The following is a 26,539-nucleotide window of genomic DNA, read 5'->3' on the forward strand; positions in this document are numbered from 1 at the left end:
GTTCTGCCAATAAGTATACAGATTATAAGCCTCAAGTTTCAGCTTGTCCATAGAAATTTCTTGGGAGATCCCCCAGTGTCCTTCTAGGAAGAGCAAAAGAGAGCTTATAGGTCCATTTTAATTTGTGGGTTTATGTTGTTGTTGCCTGAGGGTTCAGCTTATCTGCATCTGAGCATCTAGGAAGGAGCGACACAGTCTAACAGAAGAGGTTTGGGGGTGCTCCCCTCTGGAGTCCTATGCTCAGGCTGTGCCCTCTCCCTCTCCCTCTCCCTCTCCCTCTCCCTCTCCCTCTCCCTCTCCCTCTCCCTCTCCCTCTCCCTCTCCCTCTCCCTCTCCCTCTCCCTCTCCCTCTCCCTCTCCCTCTCCCTCTCCCTCTCCCTCTCCCTCTCCCTCTCCCTCTCCCTCTCCCTCTCCCTCAGTACTAAAACCTTGTCTTCTAATGAGCATCCACTGTGGGGTTGAGGAAGAAGAAAGTAATCTTGCTAAAATTCTCCTCATAAAGAGCATGTACTTTGGCTTTTTACAAAAAGCGAAGGGTTCCATTATTTATCATGATTTCCTGCAAGAAATCTCTGGTGGAAGAAAAGGGGCAGGGGACATTGTCTTAGAAAACTGTGTGAGCCTCTTGTGTGAGTAGGACTGGATTCTGTGTGACTTCTGACTTGCTGATAAGAAAATCAAATATCCTTGTGGTACAAACCATAAGTTGATTTATCTTTTCAATGTCATCTTGTAGTTCATATTCCAGTGTCCTACCACAGCTTTGGTTTACAGGGACAAACCTTTTTGTTGTGTTGCAAGGCCAGTAGCAGCTCTAAGGGGCTGAGTGAAGGAATGCATTCTGAACGCAGGGCTGAACACAGGTCGCTCTGCTGTGTCGTGGACAGCTGTATTCCCTGGCTGAATAAAAAGCCTGTGCAGGCTGCATAAACTCCTTGGTATGGGGCGGCAGAAGGTAGTGGAGCACATTGTGAAATATTAACATAGAACTTAAAATCTTGCTTTAAAAACTTGTTAAAGTTTAATTACAACAAGCATGGTTTAAACACCTCATTAAAATGTTAGAACATAATGTTCAGTGTGTGTGTGTGTGTGTGTTCAAGCAGGAGAAGATTCTCCTGAAATATGCATGCAAAAAAGGATTTCCCCTGCCTTTCTTCAGAATACTAGGCAGGAAGCATCAGAAAGTAAACTATGATGTGAGCAGTGCTAGTTACAGGAATCAGCACGGAATTAACGCCCTAGGTTCATAGCCACAAAACAACTTGCCCTAGGAAGTAATGGGGCTTCTCCTTAATGGGCCCATGAATATCTCTGACCTAAGGAAAGCTGTAGAGCAGGAGAGGAACTTTGATTCCATAACACAGTTACAAGATTCAGTCTAAGACTGAGGAAGTGCTTGTCCGTACTCCCATGATTTGTCCCTGTGTTTTATCCAGCTGTTTCACCTGACAAGACTGAGCTCATCCCAGTCCCAAGAGTGGTGTCACCAGGGAGCTATAGAGTTACAGTTACCTTACAGGTCATGTCTGTGGTCATTCTACAAGCTTCCTGGCTTAGCCAGGCATGACATTTTTCCTCTACTAAGGTGGTGTCACTTGCACAGCATTGTTTGAATTAATGCATAATCATCACTGCAGATTCTGAAGGACTGTGTGTAGTGATTGAGTTGGCAATGTTTTGGAGCACCTCATCCATGTGTCTGATATGGAGAACCTGGACACTGATGCATACATCTCTGAAAGAGCTTTTTGTTCTTGGTTGCCGCAAGTATGGTTCAGTGGTTCTGTAGAACTGGTATTTCACTTCATGTAATCTGTTATTTAAAAGTAATAAATAAAATATCCCTTGCTCATTGCAGGGATGGCTGTTTTAAAGCAGTGAAGATCCTTGGGCTCTTCGGGTTCAGTTCCTCTCACTACAGTAGCTGCCATGGTGTAAATTCTAAATGCAGTCATGTTGAATAGCAGCTTATGGACTGCCTTGCAGTAGCATGCATGTGGGAGGGAGGGCAGAAATGAGCAGTATCCTCCTAAGAGGAAGCAACTGGCTGCACATTTGAAAAATCCCACACCTTCCCCTTCATAAGCCACATTTTGGTAAGGTAGCTATGGGAATCTTATTTGAAAAGGATGTAATTAAATATTTGCCATCATCCTACATTTCAGGTTAGTTTTCATGTATCTTCTTCTGTTTTTTTCTTTTGTGTCCTAATAGTTTTCTTTTGCAAGTTTGGCATCTCATTTCCTAGAGAGAACAGCTATCTTTTATTGTCCTTATTGCTGTCTACAACTACCTGAAGGGAGGTGGTAGCCAGGTGGGGGTTGGTCTCTTCTCCCGGGCGGCCAGCACCAGAACAAGAGGACACAGTCTCAGGCTGCACCAGGGGAGGTTTAGGCTGGATGTTAGGAAGACGTTCTTCACAGAGAGAGTGATTAGCCATTGGAATGGGCTGCCTAGGGAGGTGGTAGAGTCACCATCGTTGGAGGCATTTAGGAAGAGTCTGGATGTGGTGCTTGGTGCCATGGTTTAGTTGATGGTGTTGGATGATAGGTTGGACTTGATGATCTCAAAGGTCTTTTCCAACTTGGTTAATTCTATTCTATTCTAAATCAGTGCACCTTACTGATAAGAATTTCCACTATTCAGAAATTCAAAGCTGCTTTTACCTGTGCAACCAGAGACAGTTTCCCTGAACTATTTAAAGGTGCTGCTGCTTGCTCCTTTCCCCCATATCCTTCTCATCCTCTTTTTAACAGAAGAAACTGAAATCATCTCTGAGGCACTGCTAGCCTACCATGCAATGCACTGCAGCTTGTGGAGACTTTTGTTTTGTAATTAACTTGCAGATGCTGAACATGAAAATTTTATGTGTGAATCTGAATGTATCATCAATTACCATCTATAAATAAAACAAGAACAAGGCCTTGCAATAATATTGAGACTTGTTACTCAAACTGTGAAAATAGGGGGAGTTGTCTGACATCCTTTTGTGGCACTCTGAGCTAAGTTAATCAACTCAGCTGCACAGGTGCTTAGAACAACAAGGACACCAGAAACAGAAAAACAATTCTTTCCCTCTTAAAATAAAGCCAAAATTAACTACAAGCACAGCTATTTCCAGCAATATAAACCTTCTTGGTAGACTACCCTGGCAATAGTCCAGCAGTAAAGGCTGCTCTGTTAGATGTGGAGAGCTTGAAGTGACACAAGCCTTTGCTTTATTTGGATTCTCTAATGTTACAAAGATCATAATTCTGAAGCTGATGGCAGCTCTGAGGCAATTGGAAGTGACCAACATTATACAAAGCACAAAGGTAGTCTGTTTTTCCCCCGTTACTTACCACATCAGCTGTTCTTTCGCAGAGGCTCATGGGGTCCCAGGCACTCCTGAAAATCTGATTACTACAGGCAGAGAGTGGCCTGTGGGGACAAATTCTCAGCATTAGTTAAAAGTGAATGCATGTAAGGCATACTGGAGAGCACATTTGAGCAGGAGCAATAGATGGAAAATCACAGGACAGCAAAATGGGAATTATTAAAAGAAAAGAATATGGATTTGTCTGATCCTTGCTGAATGCTTCACAAGTGATGCTAAGGCAGCTTGGAGAAACAGGTATTCATCTCTTCCTGCCTCCTCCCCAGCCAGAGCCCACAGAGCAGGGACATAGATGAGAAATTAAGCAGGTGATAGGAACCATTCTAAGGACAGCAAATCCTGTTCCCTAGAGTGTGTGGAAATGGTTCCTGAAGCTTCATTTTCTATTCTCTTTCTTCTCTGACATGGCCTGGAATATTTCAACACTCCTGAATTAAGGCAGCAAATTGTGCAGATAGGTACCAAAAGATTATTTACTTTTTCTCTAGATGGTGGGTATAATAATTGCTTAAATGTTAATTGTCATTGCTAATATATAAAAAAGGGATGTTAAGCTTTGCTGTTATTATATGCAGGCCTGGCCCTTGTGATGAATGCAACATGAACATGCCCCTTTTTTTTTTTTTTTTTTTTTTTATTTTAGTGGAGTGTATTAAATTGCTGCTACTGAGTAGAATAGAATGGAATAGAATAGACCAGGTTGGAAGAGACCTTCAAGATCATCGTATCCGACCCATCATCCAACACCACCTAATCAACTAAACCATTCAACCAAGCACCCCGTCAAGTCTCCTCCTAAACACCTCCAACATGGCAACTCCACCACCTCCCCAGGCAGCACATTCCAATGGGCAATCACTCTCTCTATGAAGAATTTCTTCCTAACATCCAGCCTAAACCTCCCCTGGCACAGCTTGAGAGTAACTGAATATGTCTCCAAGTACACTTTCAGATGAATCCTACTGCTAATGTGTTAAAGGTAACAGATACATTAGTGTAGTGGCTATCTTAACATTCTTTAGGAGAAAGGTGGAGGTCTGTAGGTACCAGATGCCTAGGTATACCTTTCTGATCTCTAATTTTTTATTTCACTTGCTCCTGAGTGCTCTGTTTAACATCTGCCTGGGCTATGTACGTGGTTGACTTTGTTCCTATGTCTGGATTTCTTTTAAGATAGATGACTTCGTGTTTGTTCAGATTTCTTGAAGGAAAGATGATGACCCAGAGCTGAGTAATTTTCTACTTTGAAGGATTAAGTAAAATTTGGGATATTAAATGTACTGGTTTGGGTGAATGTTGCAGAGAAGTTGCTGTATTACTGAGGGCTGTCACTGTTCATCCAGTCCACTTGCTGTGGTTCATTAAGCGAAACGACAGCTACAGGAAACGTGGTTTCAATTTTGATGGCACACATTGAGCAAGTCACAATTTGCATTCTTAACCTGTTTATTAAGCCCAGTTTTTAGTAACCTCTGTCAGTAGCATTTGTTTATTCTAGGGTGGCTGGTGTCAGGCTTCCCCTTGCCAATTTGTTGGCGGGGCACTGCGCCTGTTACAACACAGATGTCTGTCTCCTACAATATAGTCATACAGTTCCCATTCAAATTGTGCCTTTTTTAAGAGCCTTTTGAATGTTTTTAATATTCAAGCCCACTGCAGTCTCATAACTTAAACTACCAGTTAACTGGAGGCTTTTAAATGAGACTCTCAACTGCAGTTCCTATGGTTACACTGGAACAGAGACCTGCCAAATGGGAGCCAGAAGGGCACAGAAAATCTTCGAGTAACAGTCGCTATCATTATTGCAACTTGACAATTTCCCATTTATTCTCTTTCTTTCTTGCTTTGCAATATTTTCTAAGTGAAAGCACATCTTTCTGAGGATTAGTGGCTGTTACTGTTCGAAAACAATAGCTGGAGGATAATGGAAACGACCTTCTGGAAGCAAGTTTTTGTTCTGCTTGCAAATGGATTTATTTTGTTTCCCCCTTCTACCAGAGTTAACTTAAATTGCAAAGTGCTCTTTATGTGCAATTCTAAGATGTAGTTCCTGCCTTAGCTGTAGGTGGCTTGCATGCAAGCTACAAACCAGTGTCAACATACACCTTCCTCTCACATGGTGGGAGTAATAAGTGGTACGTTAACTGCTATTGTGGGGAAATAATGTGTGTTTAAGGCAAACAACCATCAATTCCTTGAGCACCAGAACAAATGGAGTCCAGGTCTCCTGTGGATTTGCCTTGTACATGATTGATTTTCAGTGTCTGAGAATGAGCACGTGCCTTTCCTTGCAGCAGGGGCTCTTTGTGGTGTTGCCATCGCATCGTTTCTCTAGGGGCAAATCACACACAGTAGCACTGGTGGCAGCTGTTAGTGACATCCTCCCTCATCCTCAACCTGTGCCCACCTTTGGGTTGAAGCAGAGAGGTTTCCCTACTTACCCGGTTTTGCCATGTAATTCTGATAGCACAAGAGTATATCAGGTCACTGCTGAAGTCTCTGGGTGGTCATGCTTTGGGCTCCCTGGAGAGGTTTGTGAGGAGGTTAGGGCACCAGGCTGCTCTTCTGTGGAGGTTGGAGAGGACATGGCAGGGCCTGGGCAGTCACTGTAGGGGAGAGCAAGGAAGAAGACACTTGGTGTTAAGTAATGAGACTGCTCTGTGTCCTCCTTGACCCTTCCCATGCCAGTGAAAAGCTGGGATAGTCCATCTCCATCTCTGGAGTGGGGCAAGCAGGTGGCTGTCTTCTTCTGTAGCACCTGCTTACTTTGGGTCTGCCTTGAGCTGCCTCTTCCAGAGCCCCCTTCCTCTGTCCAGATTTCCTCAGGCAGCAGATTGAGCTGTCACTTCTGTTATCTCAGTAATACTGGTAAATGCAGAGTTTCCCCTGTAGAGCAGGGTGGATGGTAGCTATGGGAAGGCATGTTATCTTCTTGGGAACTGGTCTCTTAGGACTTGTTCTGGTTCCTGTGTAAAAGCAATGGCCTTGTGAATACACCCTTAAGCCCTGTGGCATGAAAGCAGATTGAAAGCAGCTTTTGTGCTGTGAAAAGCAGAGTAATTAGACATCTATATAAAGAACACTTGAGGAGACATTAAAACAGAAGGATGTTTATTCTCACTGCCCTCCAGATAGGTGAGTTTGCCTTGCTTTTTAGACTATTGTAAAGGGTGGATAGAAGATCCATAGTAAAAAAAGGAACAAAGAACAAACCATAATTACACAATGCAAGCTTTCTTTTTCTTCTATAGTCCTGTTTTATAGTACTGAAGTCATGTGCAATTTGTAAGAGTTGTCAAACTAAAGAAAAAAGTAAAGAAGAACTGAGTTGTAACAGGGATGGTTTGGGAGGGGCTGAAGGGAAGGTGGCAGCACTAAAAATTTTGAATCTATTTCCTTCCCTGAATAATTCCAAGTTGTGTTACATAGCATAGCACTTACTGGAGCAACCCTTGCTTGTACTTCAGTGGTGAAGTTTCCACAATACACGGGGCCAGTGGGATTAGAAGTAGCAACAAGTATGTTAGGGCACTGGAAGGTGAAACATTAGAGCAACAAGTTGAAGCAATATATACCCATTTTTTTAATCATGCCTTGTGATGAATTAATTCTTTTTGGTGGCAGACTCTGCTCTTTGAGTTAGCAGCTTGACTCTGACCTGTGGATGTTACCTGGCACTGGAATTTGGGCTCCCTGGGGCTTGGGGTGCTCTTGCCCTCTGACGTGCAGCTGCCAGGAAGCCAGCCTGGCGGTGTCCTGCCATGTAGAGCCCAGGAGCAGCCACTGTATCCTCTCTGTTGTGAAGCAGCAAAACATAACTATAAAAGATTTAAAAAATTAATAAATCACAAGATTGAAATGTGGTCAACAATTGCAAAGATGAGAAAAACAAGTGAAGAAGGATGAAAGGAAAACTAGAGCCATTGTTTCTTGGACTGCCTTCTACCAGCTAAATGGCTAATTGTTTCTCCCTGCTTTGGAGATCCTTATATCCTTGTAACCTCCCTGACCTCACCAGGAATCAGCCAGATATGTGCTGGTCTAGTACCTGGCTAAGCTTTATTTGCTAGAGACAAATAAATCACTAGAGTTTTCCATGTGAATCTTATAAATGTGTGTTGGGTGTAACTGTGATCAAGGCACCTTGCACTCAATGAAGTTTCACATGAAACCAGTAATGACAGCAGTCAGTCACTTGGTCAGTTTGAAGGTAACTTATGCAACACAGTCATAGGGAATAGTGTAGCAAAGTGATAAACAGAAACTCATTTCAGTGCCTGTTCTCTGAGAGATGGTGGAATGATGAATACGCTGCTTGTCCTGTGCTGGGGTCTGGGACTTCTGCTAAGCTTTGCTTGTAAAAATGTTTTAGCTGAGGTGAATTTCCAGCACTGGTGCAGTAAGTAAATTTACTGAACCATTTAGTGAGGTTTGATGACTGCTAAGAGACTGGTCTTTCTCCCCAATCTGATACTTCTTGCAAAGTGAAATTACTGTTCCAGAAGCTGGTGGTTTATTGGTGTTCATCTTGAGATGCTTAAAATCTCCTTCAATCTTTGATACAGTTACCTTTATGTGAATGCAGTAAGTCTTGGGGGTAAAATAGGGAACTTCAGAAAAGCTGTTAAATGCATGAATAAATTCTGAAATTTAAAATTAGTAACACTTCTGTCTTGTCAATATATAGACATAGAAGTTTACTTTGTACTTCCTCCTCCCCTTCTGTGTCTATTCTTGTCTTTTTAAAAGTGTCTTTTTTACTTCCCTGCATCATCCACAAGACTGACTTCTTCCTGTGTGTAAAAGATGTCTGTTGAACAGCTGATGAGGGACAGGTGTTTAGATTGTGACCTGAAAATGGTTTCTGCCTGGCCAGGTCCTTCTTCACCAAGTTCCCCCAATGACTTTAAAAGCAAAGTTCCTCTAGTCTACATCTAGATGCTGAGAACTACTGAGAAGTAACATTTTTTTCATTTTCCTCCTGGGCAAGACCCAGTCTCTCCCCACCCCAAACAGAACAAAGTTATTGTTCCTGAAGGTAAATGTTCTACCTCTTATGTCATGTTCAACCAGGCCCTTGCCATGCCCTTAGAAAGAAACTATAGCTGCATTTTCTGAGGATACTATGCTTATAGAACACTTGAAGCTTCCTTGCTGGATCAGCCTATGCAGGGCCTGGAAACCAGGCAAAGTGATGCCTGACAGTTGTCATGGGCAAGAGCTTTGCCTCTGGTGTCTGAGGGGAGGAGACATGATGGGAAGGAGCAATCCTGCAGAGCTGGAGGTGCCCATGGAATTTATGGGCCAGGAGTTATTTAAATCCATAAGCAACTAATCAGTAAGCAGCCAACCCTCCAAGTGCCAAAAGCCAGGCTTTTCATATATATATGTATGGAAAATCCTGTGGTGCTGTATACACTTTTGGATATGGGCTTAACATTTTTCAAAGGCCATACAGCTTAGCACTGTTACTTTTCCATTAAATCCCTTATGTAAGAACTTAAGTAATACCAGCCCTGTTGGCAGTTTGTGAAAGCAGTTCATGTCCAAGTGTTGCCTCTGTGCATGTGCTGCCTCTGGGAAGATGAGGATTCTGTAATTCATGTCAAGAGATCTGTGCATCATTCTGCAAACAGAGGTGATGCTTCCAATCAAATCTATAGATCACAGCTGAGCAGAAAACCTTTCAAGCAGGATACCTTCCATTTTAAAAAACAAGCATCATAAATAATACTGATAATACAAGCAATTATTAACAGCTGGCTGATAAGGTCACATTGGTTTAGAAACATTTGCAGCTTTGAAGGTGCTCTTTAAGGCATCTCTGATGTTAGTGAGTATCTTTTACGTGTGGAGAGCCAGGCTGTAGTAGCCCAGAGTGGTCCCCAAGGAAGTGTGTGCTTAAGTGATAACTGAAATTTCCCCTCAGACTACACCAACAAGCAAAAAACACACCCTTAACCTCTTGCTATTCAGGCATCTTCTGCAACTATCCATAATGTAATCTTAGCCAAACCAGAGAAGAGATGAATGAGGAGGCTATAAGCACCTTGTCAAAAAATAACTTAGTTGTTCCTTTGCAGATTGGATCATTCTTTACCCTTCCTTCTTTCCCTATTTCCTCATCTGTAACCGAAGAGCAGTAACCATCTAAAAGAGTCTTTACTTGTACTGCTTTTCTCAGTCTTGATGCATCCTGACTTTAGTTATGTTCTGTGGTCTGAACAGTATATCGTCAGTCTGAATGATTTCATACCTAAAGCTCATCTATCCTTAAGCAGACACCAGAATGTCTTTAGAAAGCATGTTGAGTTTTGCTTTGGCAACAGTCTGGAGATGCCTGTGTGTCTATTAAGATTTACAGTGCTGTCCAATACCATGATGCAAGCATCTGAAGTTACCTGAATAAATGGAGATTGATTCTAGTATTCTAGCACAGGAGAAGAGCAGAACAGGAGGAAAAAGTGGTCATGAGATTAGGACCTGCCATTGCCTTAAGGGCAATGAGGGGATGAGGTGCTCATGGTTGCTGGAGACCTCTCTCTTCCCAGAGCTGGAGGAGAAAGATGGGGGAAAATAGGCTACAAGCATGCACTGACTGTCTGGCTCTGAAAGAAACCTGAAGGCATTCTGCTTGTAATCTTCCCCCTTACCCCAGGAATCATTTTATTTTAAAACTCAAGTTCTTACCTAGAGTGGGATGTTCACTTTACACAAAGCTTACACTTCCCCTGTGGCTTATTTGAGCCCAAGCGATGGAGCCTGACCAAGTTGCATCTCACACCTTCAGAGCCAGGTTGGCATCTCTGGCTTTTAGGATTTGCTCTGTCCTTCTGTCTCATGCTGGGCTAATTTAGCATCATCTTGGTAAACAAGAAAAGGGTCCTTATTCAACAGATTTGAGCTGGAGTGACTGCAGCTGTCGTCTGGTCTGTGCGCAACCCAATTTTGCTCATTCGCTTGCCTGGCAGGAAGCCTGCACCAGAATTGTGTCGGGACTAATCAGCATTAAACCAATGTCAGGAGGGCTGTGGCAGGCTGCCCTGTAGCAAGGCAAAAGCAACAAGGCTGTTCAGGCGGGATTAGCATTAAGTCCTGCCTGGGATGTGGCTGTGCTAGGAAAGGCACCAAAACTGTATGGAGTATTTTTCTTGGGCCTTGTTGTGAAAGTTGCTAGCCAACCACCAGAAAAAGTGTCTTCAAGGTGAGAAATCAGCAAGATTCTCTGTATGCGACCATAAATACAAAAGCCAGGAGAAGCTATAGTGTGCATGGAGCTGTAAAATCCAGGAGGTACAAGTGGTGCCTTTAAACTTGCTGGACTTTGCTCTCCTGGAGAGAGGCAAGGCAGTGGGTAATGAGTAAGTTCAGTATATTGTCTCTAGCCAAAAAATTGTTACTGATGCTGCTGCTAGCCTTATGTTATATTGTAATAGATTTGTTAAATACTAAACAACATGAAGGCTAGGAGGTGGAAATATAAGACATGAGGTTTGGCAAGGAATGGTTCATAGCTCTTATGCCTCACAGCATGGTATTTACTTTGCAGGGTCAAGAGTGTGTCTGATTTGCACTGAAAACATTAAATCAAAGAGATCTCAACTTAGGCTTTTTCACTTCAAAGATGCTGAAATGTTGCTGTCTTACTTTGCTCTCCTATCCCTCCAGCTACTGAGTTGTGTTGGCAGTTTTTCATCTTGAAAATTACTTTTGTCTTGCTCCTGAACACCATGGTTTGGCTTTGAAATTAGCCCTGCTTTGAATTTGGCATAGACCAGGTGACCTCCAAAGGTTGTTTCTGATGTGATTGTTCTGATCCTTCAATACTGATTCCCTTGCTCTCATAGGTACCCTACACCTAAAATTTTCTGTCTTCTTCTCTGATTCTCTTAGGGCCCTGTCTGCTTGTGTATCTGCTCAGCATTAGTCATCCCTTCTCTGTCAGTAGCTATAACAGATCATTGTATAACCACATAAAATGAGAATGTGCTTGTGTTATGCACAGCAGGCACAGCTATGTTCGGGTTGCCTTTTGCCTCCTAAACCTCTAGGTAAATCTGCGTCTGCCTACACTTACATGTTAAAACTGTTTTCTAGGACAGAGCTAAGCCCAAATGAACTTTTGAACCATGTCTCTGCCACATGTTAAGCATGTTTTTATTGTTTAGGAAGCTCATTTAGGGGGGAGCAAGCAGACCTTCTGGTCTAAGATGCCCCAATTAATTATAAGCTATGTGACATAAGAAATCCTCCTTCGTAGGAAAAAATAATTAGTAGCAAACCTGTCTGACACGAGCAAACTGAGACCAGGAGCAGAGCATCTTTGAGTGCTTTCATCACTAGAAAAATCCTTCAGGCTTTGTCAAGGAAGGGTCCCAAGTGCTCAGCCTTGTCTTGTGCTTAGTCATATGTAAGATGGGGGTGTTGGCAAGACTGCAGCTGCTGTGAGCTTGAGGGTGTGACAAGATCCAGCGCTGTGTTACCAAAGGTCTCCTGGGGTGGTGTCTGATGGCATGCAGCATTTAGTGCGTGTGAAGTTATTAGCTAGGCAGAAGAATATCTGTCAGCAGCAGTGCTTTCTGAAACATGACTTTCCTAAAGGGAGGTGAAATGGCTTGGGAGATACTCTTAAGCAGGAGTAAAAGGTTAAAAAAAAACAACGGGGGGAGAGGGGGGGCGGGCTTTCAAAGCAGCTTCCAATACATATCCTTAAGTAGTCACTGAAATGGTTGGTCCCCATATGTGTGAGTAAAATATATAAGAATCTCTCCAACTCTGGTATCTTTGGGTCTTGTGTTTGCTTTTGGGGGGGTTTATTTTAAGTTGGTTTGGGTGGTGGTATTTTGAGGGTTTTTTTGCTATTCCTGGGTAAGAGAAGTGTGGCTGGTGTGGGAGCTCTGCTGGTGCTTCAGGCAGGCTGGGCAAGATCTGGTCCTAATTGCAAAAATCACTTTCCCCAGTGCAGTTGTTACGTTTGGATATGGAGGCCTATTTTTTGTGCTTGAATCATACACTATGCTCTGCTGATGGTCAGTGACTTCAGGCTGTTACCTTGAACTTGCCAGCTCTTGCCATTTCTAATGCAAGAGGTTGGTGTGTTTTTTAATTCAAGGCATTTTACAAGTTTGAGCCCCCTCCCTGTGTCAGCACAGATGGCAGTTAAAGGGATGTTGGAACCATTTCACTCCAGCCTTGGTGATAACAACCTGGGTTTCAGGACAGAGCAGCAAGACTGTCTCTGCAAAGCTGTTTGAGCAGATCCAATGTGCTATAGAACATGGAAGGGATTTGATGCTCCATGTCACAGCTAGTGTTGTGGTCTGTGATCCTACCTGCTTACCTACACTCTCTTCCTGTCCAGATCTTAGTTTCTTGAGTTCTGATGCTCTTATGGAGCTTGCACATGTAATGTTAAACCAATCTGTTCTTAGTTTTGTGTGGTTTCATTTTTCTCTTTTTGTTTTTGCCCTTGCACAAAAGTTCCAGCTGTCATGATCATCTGTTAAAAGGGGACATTCCCCCTTGGTGCCCTTTCTGAAATTGTGAGAAGATGGGAGAGGAAACAACAGGTAGTATTTCTAAGGCAGAAAAGGTCTGCCTGATAGACCAGAAAAACACCTTCATGTCCCAGAGTTGAGACTGTAAAGAAACTACTGGCTAAAACAAGGCTGAAATCCTGTTGAGCCTGTCTTCATGACGTCCCAGCTCGAAATCCCTCTTCTCACCTTTAAACTCCCATTTTACCCTGCAGCAACTCCTGAGCTGGTCCTGGAGGACCTGAAGCAGCCTGCAGTGCCATACTGCATCTTCCGCCTCAGGCATTCTGTGAGAAGTGCTCTGGTTGTCAGGGAATTAATTATTCATCTTTGAAGAGAAGAGCTCTTCAGGAAAATTCTACCTGATGCAGCTCCTTTCTTCATCCTAAGGACCAGGTGTGGGTTTCAAGTTTTGTATATGTCCAGCTTGCATAGACCAGAAGTTTGAAGAAAGGGACAGCTTGCACTCAAAATGTCTGGAAGCACAGAAACTTGCAAGTTTGTGATCTGACTTGGGGGTTTTTGCTTTCTGAGTGATGCTGGGAAAAGAAGCTGTGGTCAAAAGCTTTTCTGATGCTTCAAATTTTATAAACTCTATATAAACAAAACCCCCAACCCCCCCAAAACACACACATGCACATCTATTCTTCTTGCCATAGTACACTACTTTTGTATTGCCTGGATTTCCCTGTGCTTTTTTTTTGACCTGCACTGGTGCTTAGAAGTTCATTTTGTGTCTGTGAAGCTCAATTTTTGAGGTTTTGGTGGACTTTGAATGCTATTCCCTTGTTCTGGACAGTAGTGCCAGCATGTGCAGTCCTTTCTCCTGGTCTCCTTCACCTATTATTTCCTACCCTCCTTTTTTGAAAAGAGGTGTAATCAACTTAACGGAGAGATGAATCCAGCTGTGGGGTGGAAAGCAGCACTTTCCCCTCTGTTCTTCATTCCCTTATCCCCCTGCCAGGGATTCCTTTATCCCCCTTGGCTTAGCTCATCCCACTTGAAATACTCTAGCTGGTGAACGAAGAGGTTGAATGAAGGCCTGGGAATAAACAGACATGAGAGGAATATCCAGGAGCGGCTTGTGGTTCCTGAAACATCACTGCTACTACTAGGTGTCTGTCTGTACTTGCCCTGTGAGCTACCAGTCTGGGGCTCACGAAAGGCCATGCAGTAGCAGAACAGCAATGACCAAGCTGTAACCTGGGAATTACGTGGGGCTGACACAGCACAGGCTTGATGTTAACAAATAATTGCAGCATTTTTCTGTTGTAGCCATGGAGGTTAAAGCTCAGGCAATTTTCTCCCTCCTTTTCTGGGAGGTACAAATGTAGGTTGTTCTTAGAAGCTGTGGCAGAAGATTGCGTAAGATAGAATTTTTCTCAAAAGAGCACAATTTCCAAAATAATGAAAGGACAGAACCTGTATTGAAAGAAGTGCTTTTGCTTCTACAGGTTGACATAAGGTTGTGATGAAATGTATTTTCAAAGCAGAAAGTAAAAAGGCTTAGGAAACACAAGTTATTTTACACAAAGTTGATTGCATGGCTTCTTCAATGTGCCCTGACCATCAAGGAGATGAAGCAATGTTGTTGTTTGCCTTAAAAAGTGCAAACCTATGTCAGAGAGTTCACCTGAATGACTTCTGCAGTCATGTGAGTCTGTGTGTTACGGTTTGGGTAGGGTGACTGCACTTTGGTCTAAACCAGAGAAGGAGTTGTGTTTTGCTGCCATTAAGTCAGCTGCTCAAGATCTACCTCAGTGAGCTGCATCAAAATCCTGACCTTTCTGCATATAGAGGAAGCAATGTAGAGGTGGGAAAGTGATATGGGATAGTGCCACCGTGGGATTGTTACAAGTGACACAGTGGGATTCCACTGCAAAGTGGAAAGTATCAGTGACCTGAATGAAATGGGGCTCATCACTAACCTGTAGCCTGAACCAGTTTTGTCAGAAAACACCAGTATAACAAAGGCAGCAGGAAAGGTGAGAGAGGTAAACACACCAATATGTTCAGATCTTTGGGACACATGGCAAAAAAATTTGCTTCTTTGGGAAGGATTAATTTGAGAAAGGTTTTGCCAGAACAAGCAATTTTTCAGGCTGTTTATCAGTTGATACTCTTATGCCACAAAACACAGATTGAGATTGAAGTTTCCTATTTCTGTATCACATGCAGGCTGTCATATCAGTATGAATAGAGTAAACCTTGCTGAATTCAAAGCCCAGGATGGTGTTCTGTTTTTCAGAGGCAAAAGGAATGTATTTTGGAAGCTTTGTTGTTTTGGCTTGTAAGTAAACTTAGCCAGAGGTTTGAATTTTTTGGTAATTCTTTCATGACTCTTTAATTTGCATCTGTAGGATGTGTGTGAGTGCTCAGATTCCTCTAATCTCATGTATGTGCATAGCCTTTTTGATTTCAAAGGAGAATACTGTTCCCCACATGCATCGCTTATCATCTGACAGCTTGGACACTTGGGCTGATTCACTGTATACATGTGAAGCCCTTGAAATATTCATTATAGTCTGTGGTAATCTAATACTGGTGAATCATTTTACAGTCCTTTACAAGAAGGTCTATTTTTCAGCCTGGTAATAAAAACTGCAGGCTCTATTTAAGCAATATCCAGTAATACTTGTGCTCAGCTATCCCCTGCATACCTTACTGCTAGCAGCTGGTTAACTGCTGAAATCTGCATCATTTGTTGTCACAAATATTTGTAGTTTAGTTCTTTCCTCTTGTGTGTGCTTCCTATGTAAGTATATATGGAAAATTTGCTTTCTTAATGTAAATATTTAATCCAAAAGACACAGACCTGTTAACATTTGCATTAAGGAAGTATCCATCAGGGATGCTCTCAGTGTATTTGCATGTTACAGAATAAATCACCAGAATGCTGTCAAACCCTGAACAGATATGCAAATGCCTGTGTCTCTTTAATCTGGGTTGTGTGTATCCTGTCTGATTTAAGATGGGAATTCTAGTCCTGTGGGAGCAATGCAGGAACTCCTGATACTGCCATAGTGCTTTGAGGAGTTATGAGCCAGCTGGTGTTCAGGTTTGAGGAATGTATCTATTGTTGCTTGGGCTATTTTGTGGAGAATGGGAAGAGCCCCAGGTGCAGGGAAGAGCTTTTGGACCTGTAACAATGTTCCTGCTAGTTCCCTGTCTTTGTTACATAGGGAGCATGCACATACATGGTTGTGAATACAATATACCTGTGCACTCTCTTACATGGGACAATGCTCTTCAGTTGCTAGGTGTATGTTTTATAAGGGATGTGGGTGGGGATGATTGAAACCCATCCTCACACACCATGACTCCTTGATTTGAAGGAATAAAAATTCTCTCTGTGCAACATTATTATGCTCTTGTTTTCTGTAATAGGATGATCAGATTGAATTGTCTCACCAAGACACCATTGGTTTCAGTGCTGTGTTGCTACAGCCATACATTTTGTTAATTCTGTTTCCTTTTGCATGCACTCCCCTGCATTTAATAGACCTCCCAGACCTTGGTATGCTCAGAAACCATAGGTACTAAAATGTGTTCAGATATGGTGCAGTCCATGCCTAATCCAGCCTTGATCTGCTCAGTGTGAAATATTCTGTTTCTAATGTATGCTCAGATGGTTACTGAAGTCTCCACAGCAGCGTGGTATGGCTGGCTCCATTATGTGAACCATTCTATTTAACTCCTTAAAATTCCCCTTTGTGCAAAATGAAAGTGTGAAATACTGTATCACATCTCATGCAGAAATAACAGTTGTGTGCAATGGCCAGGAGGCTCTTTTGCCTCTTTGGAGTGATGCTAAATGCTTTGGTTTTGAAGTAGCCTCTCTGTAGTCACTGATAACTCACATTTAATTTAAAAATTAGAACAGCAATTACATGCTTTCTACCTATGTGTTTTTAGTGTGCCAATCAACTTAGGATCCAGGCACTAAAGCATGAATGAATTAGTGGTAAAGAGAAAATGCTTAAATGCCAAGTAATTTTAGGGTTATTTAGATCTCTGTTCTCTGCTGCTCTCATCTCTACTAGCAGGACACTAAAATAATCAGCAAAATATGCACTTTTCTGGCCTTCCTGATGGAAATCTACCTTTGTAGAGATGCTTTGCATGTAATACTCCCCAAGGCACTAAGGGAAGGCAAAGGCTTTTGTTTCCTGGCTAGCCTTTGTAGGGGTCTGAAGTAAATCTAGAGGTGAGTTAGAAATGGTGCTGTACTTTGTATGTTCCACCTGTAGTCTAGTTTGCACGTGGAGATTGCTGTTGGTCCATGCCTGTGAACTTGAATCCTGAGACTTTGCTGTGGGGTGGTGTTTAAGTCTGTGTTTCAGCTTTCTGCATTTTCAGTAGACTCGGAAACTGGCCCAAACATGGTCAGCCACGAGAAATCATAAATCTGGTTGTTTATGCTTTTTCTGAAGTATGCAGAGCTCTGCTGCAAAGGAAAACATCTAAAGGTATATCTAACTAGTCATGATCTACTTAAGAACAAGGACTATTTTTCACGTGGCTTGGATGTGCAATTACTGTGCACCAACAGCTTCTTAATGAGCCTTTGTGTAAACTCACTGGCAGCAACCTGTTCTTCAAGCAGTTTCTAAGTGCAGGTTGTGTTAAGCAAGACGTGTAGGTTCTTGCAAAGATGTCACCTAAAAGTTGACAAAACTCCATTGTTGTTTTGTTGTTTTTTCTTTTTCCAGAGCATCATTCAGCATGTTGTATAAATGTCTTGTTCTTTCAGTGGCAGGTTTGCCCACAATAGAAGCGTTTGCAGCACTATGTTGGTGTTCAATTATTGTAGCACAGCTGGGTTGAAGCATCTGAGAGCGATCTCCAAACTGAAGTGGTTTCCTGGTTAGCTTACAAGTGGGAGTATCAGCTTTAAGGACCAACATGGCTGTGTGGCCAATGGGCCCTTGTCTGCCAGCATCTTCATTCCTGCTCACCAGTCTTCTCTGTCTGGGAGCTGTGGTAACTTCAAGCCTTGCCTGTGGGTTCTTGTGGCTTCTCAATGTGCAGAAAGCTTTTGTCTTTTCTTCTGAAAGAATTTAGTTGTTGAAAACTGGCAGAAGACTGACTCTTAGAGACTGTGTTCATAAGAACACTTCTTTACTGGTAGCAGCTTAAACAGTAGTTTCTCAAAAACCCCTAAACAAAATCAGTCTGTGCTACACAAGGGAATGTTTCTACTTCATGTAATTGAAGTGAAAACTATGTCATGTTTTAACACCAAAGTTAGGCACATTTGGTCTTGGTCCTGCCCTAGTAAATGAGTAGAAAGAACAAGCACGAATGGGAGCCTTTGCAAAAGGTGTGACTGGGTACTTCATTCTGCATTCAGTCTGAAAAGGAAGGTGAACATGTGAGACAAGGAGTGGGAAATGGGATTTGCAGTGAGCAGGGAGCCATCCAAACATCACAGAGGATGTTACAGCATCTAAAATGCTTTCACTACCTTGGCAGTTCAGCCCAAGCCTGAAGGTGCCAGTTACTCCAAAGCCAGGGATCCCCTCACCTGATGAGCTTTGTCATTTTGCTGTGCTTAAGGACCTGAGTTGGTCTCTTGCTTTGGCTTGAAAATCTTTCATATTGTTAGTGTTCTCTGGGAACTGAGAGATGGATTTCATACCCTTCACTTCCATATGCTTATGAATGCTGTTCATTTGTTGTGTAACCAAAAAGGTTAGCAGGCCATTTAAGAATAAGAATGTATGAGAGACAAATTTAAATGAACTTTTAATAATTGCTTACATTGTTTTATCTATTAATAAAAATACTAATTGATCCCACATTCAAATCTGCTTGATATTTACTTGCTGTAAATAAGCAGAATAGACTAAGGATTTCCAGGGCATGCATTCTGTATGCTGCCTAGGAGTGGTTTGGGAGCCCAACCTTGGAAAGGCAGGCTGGCAGCATGAACAGCCCTTGACTTCTAGAGAAAATAAAGACCTGAGGTATAAATAGTTTCCTGTATTTGGAAAGGTAAGTCCACTGTTAAACCCACACTACTGTTTCCTGCCTTTGGGGACAGACTCCAAGGTAATAGTGTAGGAGCATCATGCCTCAGGTAGCTGTTTGATATCAAACTCTCTCCACCCCACTCCAAAAAATAAATCACCCAAACCATGACTTTCTGGGTTTGACAAATTAGAATTCAATTTGATGTAAAAGTGATGGTGTAATTCATACTTCTTTGCTAGTGGGACATCTGTGGCCTGTTGGCAGCTGGAACTTGGGGCTATTTTAGGAAGCTGACAGTGTTGATGCTGTATAATGTTACTCTGTAGGCAGATAGTTAAATATTTTAATCAAGGTCAGAAGGAAGGGATGGTGGCAAACTAAACTGCTTCATGTTAGAGCATTTTCTTCTGTATTTAGACTTGTGCAATAACTCTTACAGATGAACAAAGCTTTTTAAATGGGTTTTTTAGATACTGAGCCTTTTCTAAGTGTAATTAGTTTGTGGCAATACTTGTATTCCATTGTATTCCATTCCATATTACATTGTGTTTGTATGAGTAATTAGGCTGTACAACATTGTTTGTAGCTCTGTTACTTATGTCAGTGTTGGCAGTGACCCTCTGTCACCTGATTTCTTGTGCAGGAATTTTTACAGAAGTTTTGTGACCCTTTAGCCATATGATCAATGATGATAAGTGGTCAAAATACTGAGATGGATGGCAAAACCAGAACCTGTCCCAGTTCATTTAGCTATGCATCCATCGAAGACTTGTTACATCTTTCCTTTTGATTCTTCCTATTGCAGAAGTGGTGGTTAAGTCAATGGAAGTTCAGTGCCAACTTCCCTGTGAATTGATAATGTTGTAAAGCACCTTTGGGGAAAGCTGTGAGGGCCACCTGACAGACAAGCTTGTAATAGCCTTGTGGGTTTGGACCATTAGCAAGGGAAGTCTCCAGCTTTGGCAATTGCTTGTTTCATTTCCTTAAGTTTTAAATATTTATGCAACTTTTTAATTCAAACAGATCAAAAGTAGACTGGAATAGCTTAAGACATCTGAAATGGAACAAAAAACGTCCTACAGATATGAATGTGGCTTATCTTCAGGTGCATCCTAGAGAAATGAGAAAATTATCCTAAAACACAAATTCACATCTAAAAATCTTTATTGACAGAGATCCTGTGCCCTCTGCTGAGGGCTACCTTCCCAGGAACAGCCTTGGCAGAATTATCCACATCCTCTAAACTGATGCCTGGATTAACAGCTCAAGTAGGAGGGCATAGTGGAAATACTCTGAATGTACACCTGGAAACTGAATGACACACCCCAGGCATATAAAAATAGAGAAGGATTGTGTAGTGCGTTTGTGCAGTGTACTGATGGGACTTGTGGTGACAGAATCATATGGCGTCAGCAAACACATTTGTGTGTTTCTGCAGGAGATGTTCTCTTGTCCCGGGCAGCCAGTACCAGAACAAGAGGACACAGTCTCAGGCTGTGCCAGGGGAGGTTTAGGCTGGATGTTAGGAAGAAGTTCTATACAGAGAGAGTGATTACCCATTGGAATGGGCTGCCCGGGGAGGTGGTGGAGTCATCATCATTGGAGGTTAGAATACATGTTCAGGAGGAGACTTGATGGGGTGCTTGGTGCCATGGTTTAGTTGTTTAGGTGGGTTGGATTGGTTGATGGGTTGGACCTGATGATCTTGGAGGTCTCTTCCAACCTGGTTTATTCTATTCTATTCTAGCATTAAAAAAAAAAAAAAGAAAAGAAAAAAAAAGAAAAAGATGAGCAAACTAGCTGGAAGAAACCTCAGACATGCTAGTAGCACTTCCATTAGAAGTGCCTACTGGGGTAGCTGTTACTGGAGGGGATTAAAATTATCCATCCAAGTTCTACACATAGCTTATGTATTAAAGTTGTAGTCTAAAAATAGCACCTATTGTGAGACAGAAGTGATGAACAAAGCTATGAGGTAACCTGAATAAGTCCTGAAAATGGCACGCAGTACAGCACTGGAGGTGTAACAGCTAACAGTGTAATGCTGAAAGTAACTTCTTTGGTGTAGTTCCCATCACTTAAAGAACTGGTAGATTTCCCCTGCCTACGTTTCACAGGCTCTGGAATTGCTTGCTGAGTGATCAAAGATGCCTTTCATAATCAGGGAACTGTATGGCAGCATACTGTTTGGAGTGCTGAGAATTTAATCTTGTTACTAATTTTGACAGGTATTTCTACAATGTCTGTCATCATGTTCAACACCTTTGTAGTCATACAGGCATGGAGGGTTCTATTTATCATGTGGATTTACCCTTGGCCTGCGGCGGGGGGAAGAGAGGTTGCAGTGGGGAGTGTTTCATGTTTAATTTCACATTTTTTTTTCCTTCCCCAGTACATTTGTATATCCTTTCATGTTGTTCATACTTGTTTTTGTTTTTATCTCTGTTACATTGTGTAGTCTTGTACAAATGGCTAGAAGCAGATCTTCATGGCAAGAGCTCAGATACTACAGACAAAACCTCAGGTAATGAGGGGTTAAGGATAAAAACCTCCCAATCATCAGCCCTCTCTATCTCTTTATTTTCAATTTTCCAGCTCCTCTTGAATCAAATTATGGGTCAGAATTCAAAACCAAGACTCCTGGACCTTTTCATCCTTTTACCTAATTTAAATCAATATCTGGTAATTTTTTCTTTTGTTTCTTGAAGCTCTCTTGGCAGATGTGCTTCCCCCCCTCTAACAAAATGCCACTAGTGGTATCAGGTATTTTGATGGATATATGATATGCTCGGTCTTTGTGGTCTTGGTAAAGACTGAACAGCATCTTGTATGATTGTATGAGGCCATATTAGAGGATACTTACCCAGAAATCCAACTAGTTACATAGATCTGTGAACAAAGAATACTGGAAGGTCCATCTTCACTGATTTCTGCCACAGAGATCCAAAGGTTCCTGACACCTTCCTTGTGGAAGGATGTTTTGCAGTCTAGATTTAAATAGCAATATTAGTGAGGTCCACACAGGCACAAAACCACCCCCCGTGCAAATAATTTAGATGTATTGATATGGCTACATGCTTAGAAATTCCGTCAATTCCTTTACATATTGACATGCAAGTGGTAGGTCAGACTCTACCCTGCTCTCCTGCCCTCACAAAAAGTCACCCCCATCTCACAGACAATTCAGATTTTAAAATTTTTGAGATGAAAACTATTTTGTCTACCTTGTCCTGGTCATCCCTTTCAGATGATCTCCCTCCTTTGCTGTAAGATTATGAGACTGTGTGATCAGGAATAATGCCTCTGCGTTAATCTCCTTGATCTCCAGCTTGCCTACCACTGCCACCTTGGTGTCATGCTGAGGCACAGAAGAAAAGCAGCAGAGGACAGCTTCTGCACTACCTAGATTTAAATAGTTAAATTGATAGCTTTAGTTGCTCCCCAACTAAGCACTACTGTTCCTGTTTTGTCACTTGGATGGTGTGCATTTATTGCTTCTTGTACAGGGTCATCCAGGTATCCAGCGCTTAGCAAAGTTCAACCTGCAGGGAAACCACATAGCTGGATGTGCTGAACACTTTCAATTAGAAAGAGCTTTCAGAGAGGTTGACACCGTGCATAATCATGCTCCTAGGATGTTCCTTCTAAAGGAATAAAAGATATTTTTATCTCTGTGGTCACAAGCATTCCTGTCAATGTTCCAGAGCCTGGAAAGAGTGGCAGATAGCTTGCATTCTCTGGACCTGAGAATGTGGATGGAGGGCGCTGCTGCTTATTTGGACCATGTTTGTGTATGCCTGTGTAGCTGTGATAATTAATTAAACTGGATCTGCTTAAATCTTAAGATGGCTACATTTTAAAATATGGCCACTTTTAGCCTTCATATGGTAATTTTAGCCTTCATCTCAAACACAGATCAGGCTTATTTTCTAATTTTGAGACATCTTCTCATTTTGAAATGAAATTAACACCGTTCTTCCTCCATCTCGCATCTCTTGCTTCACCATTTGCTTTTAAACTGAAACTGAATGGCCCTTTAAAACTGAGCACCTTAAAGTGAAGCCACAAGTTGCTTAAAAACACCATGACATGGGATGTAGTATCCAATTGAAGTGGAACTTTTTACACAATTTGGAAAAGTACTTGAATGATTTAAAATAAATAATAGCCTGAAAGCATCCTGAAAATATCCTGTAAGCTCTGAGAGGCAGCGTACCCTGTGAGATGTGCTGGTTGCATGAATGGGTACCACACGGCAGATGAGGTGATTCTGTCTGTATTCATAGTGCTGTTATCTGGCAATTAATGTTTTAGAATATGGATTCAATTCACATTTGATAGTTGCTTCAATTTTAATGTGCCTTGCTAATCCTGTTCTGAAAGCTAGCAAGCAAGCACTTAAAAGCACATAGCAGAGATAATGAAAAGTCACTATTTGTCTAGAATAACAGCTAGATAAATTTTCTTTCCCATGCATGAGTTCCACATTTCAGAACTACCTAGGCCTATAGCTGATAGTATCAGGTACCCTTCAGTCTAGATCCCTTTCCTCACATTTGCCAAGAAGTTCTTTTTCTCCCTATGGTTCTCTTCCAGCTGCTTGTCAGTGTGGAGCTGGCTGTTACGGTTCACATCTCTCATCCCATTTCCATGAGAGACAAGGTGTTTCCTGCTAGTTTGGCCAAATGATGACGTTTCACCCTGACATGCAGGCTGCACTCTGCTGTATCCTTGCACTATTTCTTTCCTGAATTAGGTATCTCCTCTAAAAGCTTACCCTGCATAACTTTTCCAGGACGCAGCTTTGTGTGGGGGGTATGATCTTGTGTCCTTTCAAGCTAATGACCAGTTGATTCACTTCAGTGTGGTTTCTTGGCTCTCCTCTTTTGTCTCATGATCGCTGATTATGGGGGCGGGGGGAAGTAATTTTGTGTTCATGTTTTGCCTTAAATTTATGTGTTTTTTTAAACCACTGGAATAGTAAAATGCAAACCTTGCAAACACTCTGTAAAGGTAAGCTGTTTGTGCTATTGACTTAATAAAATTAATCCATGTTGTCACCCTACTAGAACACTGTTACTGCTGGTTTGGGGAAGTTGGATGTCTTAAAGCAATGCTTGTACTTCATAAACAAAACATTTTAGACATATCTGTCATCCAAACAACTGTAAGAGCATTTGCAACAGTGTCCAAGATCTGATTGAAACACAGATTTTTCATGATTAGAGTGATTTATTTGCAATACACCTGGTTCCCCTCCACTGGGTCCAGATGCTGCCTGTCAAGAAGGGAAGGTGGTTTATGGGGGAAATGTTATGAAGGATATTCAGCAACAAAATCAGCAAAAAAACTCAAGGCCTTCCCACTCTTATATCCCCAGTGATGCAGTTTTTGCCCTAACTTGGAAATAAGTACAACTTCATCTGGTAGGATTAGGTAGCAATTGAGGCACCAAACTAGGAGAGGAGGATATTTGTCAAGGGAGAAGCCTTCCAGGTCTGCTTGCTAAATACCTTTGAGCAGACTGACATGTATCTAAAGTCCCCCATTGCTGCTCTAATGCCAGACAGCTGAAATGCAAGAGAGCACCTAGTACCATCCAGGAGCTGCCCTCTCTGCTCCACCACAAGCTTAGTCAGTGCCACCAAATACAGGAATAAAGCTACCAGGCATGTAACCCTCTATCTACATGTACATATGGAAGTTATTTAGGTGAAAGCTGGGTGGTTTGCTGTCCCACTCAATCTAAGCACACAGAGCCACATCCTCTTGAGCTGCCATGTCTTATATGTGCCAGAGGCAGGGCTCTCCTGAGCATGCCAGCACACAGCCTTCTCCAGTTTCTTTGGAATCTTTAAGTGAGCACAGGCATTGGAAGGAGTAAATGGTGTTATTAATGTGCATTGCTGCTGGAATCCCACTTTCAGTTATGTGCCATTACAAGGTGATTAATCAATTTAGTTGTTGACTGTCATCTGTTTCAAGCAAAAGATGTTTCTAGGGTATAAAACTGGCCCTTAAAGAACCTGTGAAGGGCTCAACCGTTGAACTGCAGAGTTGCTGAGTGCCTCTGAACTGTAGAGATTACCCAGGTAGTATCCACCAGAGTACAGCAAGATGATTTTGTCATGAAAAAGGAAACCTTCAAAGAAATTTGGACTCTTGCAGTCACATGTTGTTAGCAATGGAGAATGTAATGAAGTCATCCACATTGCTCTTTGAACTTTAGTAAAAGCAACCAAGATATTTTAGCATTGGATATCTGCTTTTCTGCTCATTCAGTTACAGGGTAAACTGTGTCAGATGTGAGAAAGATTGAAAGTCTAATTAGGAAATAAGCTTATGCATATTTATTTGATTAGACAAGCATATTAATTACTCTCTGCTACTAAGAATTAAAGATGCTGCCAAGTGTATTTAAATGCATGCCTGGAGAGAGAATTTTTGATGGATACATTTGTTGGGATTTTTGTTTTGTGAAACTTCAGGAATTGGTGGATGACATGATAGCTTTATTTCTAATGCCTCTGCAAAGAACCTCTGGACCAAGCTAAGAGGTTATTCCACTGTTCTGTAGGATAGAGTAATGCTCTCTGGTTTTGTGTGCTTCAGTCTAAGCTTTGTAACCAGGCATGGAGAGGGTCTTCATAAAGCCTGTGCTCTGTACTGTTGTAGCAGCTAGTGGCAAATCTGAGCCAGCCTGATGGATGTGATGGGCTAATCAGCTAAACCTTGACGTGTCTTTTCATTTAAGCCAGTTTAGCTTATACCTTCATGTTTCTTTATTTCTATTTTGTTGTTTCTTTATTTCTATTTTGTTGTTTCTTTATTTCTATTTTGTTGTTTCTTTATTCCTATTTTGTTGTTTCTTTCTATTTCTTTTGCTGGATTCCTGGTTTGTCTTGAACAATTTCAGAAGCAGGCTGGATTCCCCTGCCAGAGCTCCTCACATCTTAACATTTCCATTTATTTCTGTCTCAGAAAGTATGGCTGCAGTGTTGCATCATCTTGGGCTCTTTCCTTCTCTGAAGCACAATATGTCATTTTGGAAGCTTTTCTCCCCCATGGTTATCCACCAAAATTAAGCACATGATGCTAGAAGAAAAATAATTCTGCAGTGTGTCTAAATCCTGTGTTAAAAATGAGGTGTTGTATAAAGATAGCTCAGATTTTAAAAATTCAGGTATCTTGGGAAGGAAAATATTTTAAACCTTATCTGTGAGTGCATTTGAAAGCAAGTGCTGTTGGAAGAGCTGGTTAGCTCTCCTCCACCTGGCCTTCAAGCTCACTTGGTGCAGTGACTCTTATAGTGGGCGAGCTGCAGCCCCAGCACAGCTGACTTACATCTGAAGGAATTTCCACCTGCCTACACATGTTCTTGTGGAGGGGAGCTCCAGCATGAGCCTCCGCTTCCCCTTCTTAACCAAGTGGGTGGCTGGCATTGATGTAAAAAATGCCTCACCTTAGCCTCTTCTTCCTCCACCTGCCCTCTGTTGTGCAGGTGCTGCTGTAACGGCCCTGGCACTGCAGCCCTTGAGAGGCAGTTCTGCTCTCTGCACTGAAGATGTGTTAAGGATTTTGTACAACAAACGTTTTTCAACCTTGCTATAACTTTGCCTGGGTAATTTTTACCTTGTGAACTGCCACT

At 42.0% G+C, this 26,539-nt stretch overlaps 1 protein-coding gene across 4 annotated transcripts in view; it reads left to right on the plus strand.

Annotated features, from left to right (window-relative positions):
- The window catches only part of DENND5B (DENN domain containing 5B), a 104,593-nt gene that overhangs the window by 21,288 nt on the left and 56,766 nt on the right, over positions 1-26,539 (plus strand). For 2 of the 4 annotated variants that reach the window (XM_054167628.1, XM_054167630.1), the window contains exon 2: positions 21,350-21,415. The exons of the other annotated variants lie outside the window; for them this stretch is intronic. In XM_054167628.1, the coding sequence (XP_054023603.1) occupies positions 21,350-21,415 (66 nt within the window). The remainder of the gene's footprint in view (positions 1-21,349; positions 21,416-26,539) is intronic. 4 annotated transcript variants of the gene reach the window in all.

Source organism: Dryobates pubescens, chromosome 15, assembly GCF_014839835.1.
Source record: "Dryobates pubescens isolate bDryPub1 chromosome 15, bDryPub1.pri, whole genome shotgun sequence".
NCBI lineage: Eukaryota > Metazoa > Chordata > Aves > Piciformes > Picidae > Dryobates > Dryobates pubescens.